This window comes from Alosa alosa, chromosome 7, assembly GCF_017589495.1.
Source record: "Alosa alosa isolate M-15738 ecotype Scorff River chromosome 7, AALO_Geno_1.1, whole genome shotgun sequence".
In the NCBI taxonomy this organism is placed as follows: Eukaryota; Metazoa; Chordata; class Actinopteri; order Clupeiformes; family Clupeidae; genus Alosa; species Alosa alosa.
The window spans coordinates 27776463-27784487 of record NC_063195.1 but is presented as its reverse complement, the minus strand read 5'-3'; the positions used below and the strand labels follow the sequence as shown (position 1 = coordinate 27784487).

The 8025-nt window shown below is 49.8% G+C and overlaps 1 protein-coding gene across 12 annotated transcripts in view; it reads right to left on the bottom strand.

Annotated features, from left to right (window-relative positions):
- Nucleotides 1-1258: 1258 nt before the first annotated feature.
- The window catches only part of LOC125298017 (voltage-dependent P/Q-type calcium channel subunit alpha-1A-like), a 41728-nt gene continuing 34961 nt past the window's right edge, over nucleotides 1259-8025 (bottom strand). For 11 of the 12 annotated variants that reach the window (XM_048248646.1, XM_048248647.1, XM_048248636.1 and 8 more), the window contains 3 exons: nucleotides 4323-4536; nucleotides 3516-3778; nucleotides 1260-2137 (listed from right to left, as the gene is read on the bottom strand). In XM_048248646.1, coding sequence (XP_048104603.1) covers nucleotides 1343-2137; nucleotides 3516-3778; nucleotides 4323-4536 — 1272 coding nt within the window. In that variant the 3' untranslated portion in view covers nucleotides 1260-1342. Of the gene's footprint in view, nucleotides 2138-3515; nucleotides 3779-4322; nucleotides 4537-8025 lie in introns of all 12 variants that reach the window. The other variant, XM_048248641.1, reaches the window with a different exon arrangement.

Below are 8025 nucleotides of genomic sequence, written 5' to 3'. Positions count from 1 at the left end.
GCTTCAATGTCCAAGAAGAAGAAGAAGAAGAAGAGGAGGAGGAAGAGGAGGAAGAAATAATTCAGAAGATCAGAAATACTGAAGAAATTGTCTGTTATCCCCTCACTCTACCATCCCCAGCTGACAGACAGCCGCGCACGCACGCACGCACGCCATCGCACGCATCGACGCGACGCGACACGCCAAGACACGCGCGCACGCTGCGACACGCTCTCGGACTGTTGTCTGTCTGGTTTCTGTGTCTCTTTGCCCCTCTAAGGGGCCAACAAGTGTGCAGGGAGGGAACGGGGATGTACCCCCCCAACCCCATCAGCAGAGTCCATGTCGCACACACACTGCTCACGCGCACACACACACACACACACACACTCCTGGCACCCAGGCGCTGAGGTCACTGTCAGTAATTAACAGTAAACACAGATGATAAAACTCATCAATATCAACCAGCAGTTGCAACCGGCTGGATTTTCCTATTTTGGGAAAAAAAAACGAGAGCTATTTTGTCGTTTTTTTTTCTTCTTCCAGTTTTCCCCCTAAATGCCATTTTGCTTCTTTGATCTTCTCTTTCATGTAAACGTCTCTCTCTGGAGCCTAGTTGAAGGTAAGGGGGCTACTGGCTTTTTTTTGTTGCAAGTGTACGTATGTGTGTGTGTGTGTGTGTGTTTATGTGTGTTCAGGATTTTTTTTTATTTTCAAGGAAAAAGAGGACCCTGGCAATTCGCAAAGAATTTGATGGTCACCAGGGATTTTCTTGAATCAAAATTTGTCAAGACTTGCTTAAGAGCTGCTCTCTTGCTCATTCTCTCCCCCCAGCCCTTCCTGTGCATGCCGAGGATTCTGGGAAGTTGTAGTCCGCGAAGACGGCAAGAGAGCAATCAGTAGATATAAAGGCGGAGAAGAGGAGAGACACCGGGGGGCGCTCTAGTAACCATTGCACTCTTCTGTTCTGTTACGTTTTCTGTTTGTGTGTGCGGCGCCCCAAGACTGGGTACAGTCACACATTGTGTACACACACAAACTGACATACATGCATGCACACACACATACACACACGCACACACACATATTGTCCTGACATTGTGTATGCGTGCGTTCAACAGGCCAGCTTTTTCTCCCTTCTCGCCTACTTCTCCAGCCTTGCTGGTCGTCATGTCGAGTGTCTCTGGTTAGTGGTAGCAGGTAGGGGTAAAGGGGGCATCAGCCCCCAGTCCCCCCCAAAACCTGCCCCTTTCCCACCCTCACCATCCCCCGGCCCTCTTTTACAATCAAACCCCCTCTCTCTCTCTCTCTCTCTCTCTCCTCCTCCTCCTCCTCCTCCTCCTCGGGCTTCAGGCGGGGAACACTAGCACCAGTCGTCCTCGTCTGTCTCACTGTAGGGTTCGTGGAGGCCCTTGCGGGGCCCGCGGCTGTGGGGGTGTGGCCGGTTGGGGCCCCCGGGTGGGGGTGGCGGGTGGGGGCCGCGCCTGTGCGGAGAGGGCGAGGACGAGCGGTAGCCGTTGGGCACGCGCCGCGGTGGGTGTGGCCCCGGGGGCCCTGGCGGGGGACCTCCTCCTCCTCCTCCGTGATGGCGGGCTGTCCTGGGCGAGCGCGGCTGTTGCGGCGGCTGCAGCGGCGGGCCTGGCGGCAGGTGGTGGTGGTGCGGGTTGCCCCCCTCGTGCAGGCTCTGCTCGTAGGCCGGCGGCTCGTGGTGGCGCTCGTACTCGTAGTCGGGCTCATAGAAAGGCCCGTCGCCCTCCAGGCTGCCCTCGTGGGACAGCGACGGGGGGTGCGGGGGAGGTCCGGCCCAGCGGCCGCCGCCCTGGTGGTGGTGGTGGTGGTGGTGTTGGTGTCGGGGCGAGCGCGGCGAGCCGTGGTGGTGGTGGTGGGGAGAGGCGTGGCGCGACGGCGGGCCGCGGTAGGGGGCGTCCGGGTGGCCCGGCGGCGGGGAGTAGTGGCGTGGCGAGGGCGATCGGAGCCGCGGTTGTGACCCCGGCGGCTGGTGGCCCGGCGAGCCGTAAGCCGGCTTGCGCACCACCGGCGTGAAGGCCACGTGCGGCCGCGGCGTGGACGGGGTCTGGGGCAGCTGCCGGCGGCCGCGGCGGGGCGTGCTGGTCCCCGACGTCGACGGCACGGGGCTCCCGCTCACCGAACTACTGCCCTACACGAAAATTCAAACAAGGCAAATAATAAAACGGGAGCACCACCGAACAAACCCAACAAACAAGAGAAAGCAAAATGCCAGAGAGAGAGAGAGAGAGAGAATGAGAAGAATGGAAAAGAAGAGTGAAAGAGAGAATTAAGAAAACAGAGAGAGAGATGCAGTAGAAAAAATGAGAGAGAGAAATAACAGCAGTAGAAAAAATGGGTTGGTCAGTATGAGATGGAAAAGTCAGTATGAGATGGAAAAGGTAGAAGAGCAGAACAGAGAAGAGAAGAGAGAAGAAGAGAGGAGAGGAGAATAAGGGAGTAGAAGGAGGAGAAGAGAATAGGGAGTAGAAGGAGGAAGGAGAATAGAGGAGATAGAGGAGGAAATGATGAGAGAGGAGAACAGAGAGACCTAGAAAGAGAGAGGAGAATGAGAGGTGGACAGAGGAGAAGAGAGAAGAATAGAGGAGAATAGAAAGAAGGAAAGAAAGAATAGAATAGAGAATAAAGGAAGAAAGGAGGAAGAATAAAGGAGAATGGAAGGAAAAGGAGGAGAGAGGAAGGAAGGAAGGGTGGAAAAGAAAAGAACAGATCAAGAAGGACAAAGAACAAACAAACAATGGAGAAAACAAGAAGCTCAATCACATTGCTCAAAAATAAACAGCTCTTCCACAGTGAAAAAGAAAAACAAACAAAAGGATAACATCAAGAGAGAGAGAGGGATTGCAGTGAAACAGCCTGGGGAAACTGGACATAGGCACAGGTCAGAGGCCGAGCTCAGTCTACATCGTGGACGTTGCCTGCATCACTTCATTCTTTAATCCCTTCACTCGGACACCCACCTTTATACCGACACCTCCACGAAGAATACTGCAAAAAGATCGGTGAATGTGTATGTGTGTGTGTGCGTGTGTTTGAGAGAGAGCAGGCACCATTGGGTATATGTATTACATGTGTTGCACATGCAATATCAGACTTCATATGATTCTGTGCACGTACATCAATAATCCATGATTAAATTAAATTAAAAAACACTTGTACTTGGTATATGTGAGTATATGGTAGCAATACATAATTCTGTGTGTGTGTGTGTGTGTGTGTGTGTGTGTGTGTGTGTGCGTGTGTGTGTGTGTGTGTGTGTGTGTTTGACCGAGTGTGTGTGTCCATGTACCATTGCACTGGGGCCTTTTGTAAGGGTATGTGGAATTCATTTTTTGCATAGGTGCATTTAGTGGACTGAATACAGGTCTGCATAAATATGTGTATGTGTGTTAGTACATGCTAATATTTGATTATTAATATACATTCCCTCGCAACATGCAGGTGTGTTTGAGTTTATATGTTATGTGTGTGTGTGTGTGTGTGTGTGTGTGTGTGCGGGGGCCCCCCACCTGTCGGTGCGCGCGGCCGTCGCGGCCCTCGCTGGGCGAGCGAGACCAGTGTCGCTCGCGGCGGTCGTGGCCGTGGTGGTGCGGGTAGTCGCCGCGCTCGGGCGCGTAGTGCTCCTTGTCCATAGAGGACGAGTGGTGGTGGTGGTGGTGGTGGTGGTGGGGTTGGGGGTGCCGCCGGTCCTTGGCACGCCCACGCTCTCGCTCCCGCTCCTTGGGCGGCAGGTCACCCGACTGGGTGGTGGTGCTCAGGTCTGTGCCCAGGCCTGAGGAGGAGAAGCGGGGGAGGGTGGGTGGAGGTGGGGGGGGGGGGGGGGGGTTGGGTGGAGGGTAGCGAGGCGGCACTGTGTCAATAACATGACGGAGAAAAACTAGGGCTGTCAAATTAATGTGAAAAGGACGACGTTAAAGAAATGAACGCAGGTTAATAACATTTCACTCTTGATCCCCCACTACCACCTAGCGTCGGCTTCATTTGAAATAAAAACATTACACCAGCAGAAGCGCATGTTGAATGTTATTGGAGCTATCTACAATATAGTATATATACTATCTACAAGGAATTTGCGGCATCTGCCAAAGATTAGTCTATCACAGGTGGCAGAGATTGTGGAACTGCACACGAAAACTAAACGATCCAAACTGGATCGGGGATATAAATTGCTCCATGAACAGATTATATATAAATATGAAGGTAAAGTCAGTCGGCTACCACCTAGCGTCGGCTTCATTTGAAATAAAACATTACACCAGCAGAAGCGCAAGTTGAATGCACTCCTGTCGTGAGGTCCAGGCAGGGTGGACACTGACCCGTGTCGGCGTCGGTGTAGCGTGTCAGCGACCTCTCGGAGGCGCGGTGGCTGTGGTTGCGGTCCCGGTCGCGGCGGCGGTGCCCGTGTCGCTGGCTGCCCTCCTCGGACACCACGCGTTCCAGCGAGTAGTCGTCTAGACGCACACCTCGCCCTGAGCGCCCGTGCACCAGAGACGAGGTGGAGCGCCGCAGCGGACTGTTGTCTGTGATGGTCTGTGTGTGCGAGAGAGAGAAACAGACAGAGAGATAGAGAGAAGGAGAGAGAGAGGGAGGGAGAAAGAGAGAGAGAAAGGTAGGGGTTTCTTTCCTTTCTCTGATTTCTGAGCTAGTCAGGGTGTGGAAAATAGGAGTCAAGATATTTGTTTCTAAATAAGTATATGTACATATATATATGTGTGTGTGTATGTATGTATAGAAAAATGTCTAACACATCATCAGTTTGTGTGTTTTGTGAGCGATGTGAAGGCTTTGTCAGGTTCGTTTCCAAGGAAGCATCACCATTTAACAATCACGTCACATGACCGCAATTATGCAAGTCAAAGCCACACACCAGCCCACCCCCCTAGCACACCCCCACGCACACACACAAGCAGACAATCACATCTATCATGCTCCCCCAGATAAAGAAAGGGAGAGGAACAGAGAGAGACAGAGAAGTGCTTTTTGCAGCATGCCTTATAGAACATGCATATGCATAGTTCTACTTCTGTCCATCAATACACTTGCACATACACACTCCCTCACTCCCTCAAAATCATAGTAACTTACATACATATCTTATTACATTTTAGTAATATACATACATATATATATTGTAAATAGATACATCATCATCATCATCATCACAGGCCTCTGTAAGCAGCAGCCACTGCAACTTACACAGACACACACGGTCCCCACATTCCTGCCCCCCCCAAACTCCCCTGCATAATCAGCGCCATCCAGCCATGCACATTCTCACAAGAGCTGGCCTTTATGTAACGACACACACACACACACACACACACACACACACAGAATTATGCATCTCTGCATGTTTGCTTCTATTTCTGCTCTTGCACATCATCTATATGCAGTGCAGTCCCACACAGATTCACATGCACCCTAAGCCTATTAATACACATGCTTGCACACATACACATATACATGTACTCCCAAACACACACACACACACACACACACACACACACACACACACACACACACACACACACACACACACAAACACACACAGGCATTCATTGACTCCTGCAGTCTCTTTTGGGAAGCGTCTTCCCTTCACATTTGTTCCAGCATGTGGACAGAGAGTCATGCGGAGAGTCATTGCGTCAGATGCCATGCCAGGACTCACTACAGACACAAATTCGCAGCCCCCACCCACCCAACATCCTGCCCAACCCCATCCCACCCCAAGCCCCAACTCGCTGACCCCTCTCCAGCCGACTGGTCCAGCAGATCATGCTTCTGTCATTCACTGCCAAAGAGACCAAACAAAACAAAACCAAAAAACACAAACAAGCATAGCAGTCGATCGTCCACTGCAAACACCAAACGACGGGAGAGCTTGTCTGGTAGAACAGGCAGGGACATACACAAGAGGGGCGGGTGGGAGCTGGGCTAGCACCACCGGGAGAAGAGAGGAGGTAGGGACAGCAAGCAAGACAGGGACACAGAGAGGCAGAGAGAAAGACTGATTGACAGATAGATAGATAGATAGATAGATAGTAGATAGTTCGACAGATAGACATTATAGATGAAAAGAGGGTGACAGAGAGAAAGAACACCAATAGAGGTATGGATGTAAAAAGAAGACGCTGAAACAATGACGGAGAGGGAGAGTCACAAGACGCTTGAACAAAGATAAATGGAGAGAGGATGAGAGGAGGAAAGGAAAGAAGAGGAGGAAGAGAGAGAGAGAGAGAGAGAGAGAGAGAGAGACAGGGTACATACACTGAGGTTATTTCGTATGACCTGGTTCTCCCGTCTGCAGGACAGGGTACACAGACGGGCTTAGAGCAGCTTAAAACACACGGAGCCACACACACAGCCTCGCAGAGAGAGAGAGAGAGAGAGAGAGGGGAAGGAGGAGAGGGAGGAGAGAGAGAGAGAGAGAGAGAGAGAGAGAGGGGAGGGATGGAGAGGGAAAGAGAGAGAGAGAGAGAGGGATGGAGAGGGAAAGAGAGAGAGAGAGAGGAAGGGAGGGAGGGATGGAGAGGGAAAGAGAGAGAGAGATGAGGGAAAAGAAGAGCAGTGAAGAGAAAAAGGGAAGAGAGGGGGGTGGAGTGCAAGCATCACAGAAGGAGAAAATAAGCGAGAGAGAAAAACGAAGAAAAGGTCAAGACAGAAAGAGAGGGATACACCAGTACAGGATTGGTCAAGTGGGAGGGTTCGTGGATCACATGGGGTGGCCACAAAAAAGAAGGATAAGGCAGGAGCAACAATCGAAGAAGCCATTAGGGGAATGGACAGCAAGGAATTATGGGAAAATGTATAGGAGAGGTGAGGAGAGGAGAGGAGAGGAGAAGGAGCCCAAAGCGTGAGATAGAGAGAGAGTTATGATGACGCATCAGGACAAAGATTGACAGAAACACATTTGGGAGAAGAAGAGTGGTAAGAGAGTTGGGGGGGGACGGGGACGGGGTTAGGTCACATAAGGGAATAAGGGAAACGATTGCATGAGAGGAAAGAGGAGAAGGAGGCGAGAGAAAGAAGGAGGAGGAGAGAAAAGGAGAAAGAGAGAGAAGAGAACCCAGTTATAATTGAGAGCATATGTACACATGAGAGCACATAGGTCGAGGGACTAGGAGAAAGGGTCAGGGAGCGAAGGGGCAAATTCTGCAAGGGAGGAAGGAAAGGGGGAGAGAGGGATGAAGGAGGAGAGAGGGAGAGAGAGAGGGAGGGAGAAGAGGCACGCCAGCACACTTACCACGACGGAGTGAGAGTGAACGCTCTGGGGGACAGAGCAGCATCTGACACTATGAGTCACTGGAGAGAACACTAATAACACACACACACACGCACACGCACACGCACACGCACACGCTCACTCACACGCACACACACATGCTCACTCATACATACGTACCAACATCCAAACACTATAGAACACACCCACACTATGTAAAAGAGAGTTCATTAATATATCTATGACGCTACGACTACTGTGATATGACTACCTTGGCTGTGTCCATGAAGAGATGGAGGATAAAAATATCCCAAGTATAATATATATAGTATAAATATACTCTAAGAATAAAATATATAGTATAAATCTACTCTAAGTATAATATATACAGTATACATATACTCTAAGTATAATATATACAGTATAAATATACTCTAAGTATAATATATACAGTATAAATATACAGTATAAATATACTCTAAGTATAATATATATAGTTTAAAAATAAGTACACTGGGGCTCATCATCTGACCCTATTGGGTCCTTCAAAACTTTAATCCAATGAAGAAGCGATTAAAATGCTTTTAAATGAGTCAGTAGTAATTAATTAAGCAAGTGGAATAGAATCCTAGACATGTTTGGAGAACTGGAGAACTTTGGAGGACAGTTGTGGACTGAAGAAAGCCATTGACTTTCAGTTACATGGCAAAATTGGCATCATATAATAATAAATGATCATATCATTTCAATATTATTCATAGGGCTGTCAATCGATTAAAAAAATAATCTAATTAATT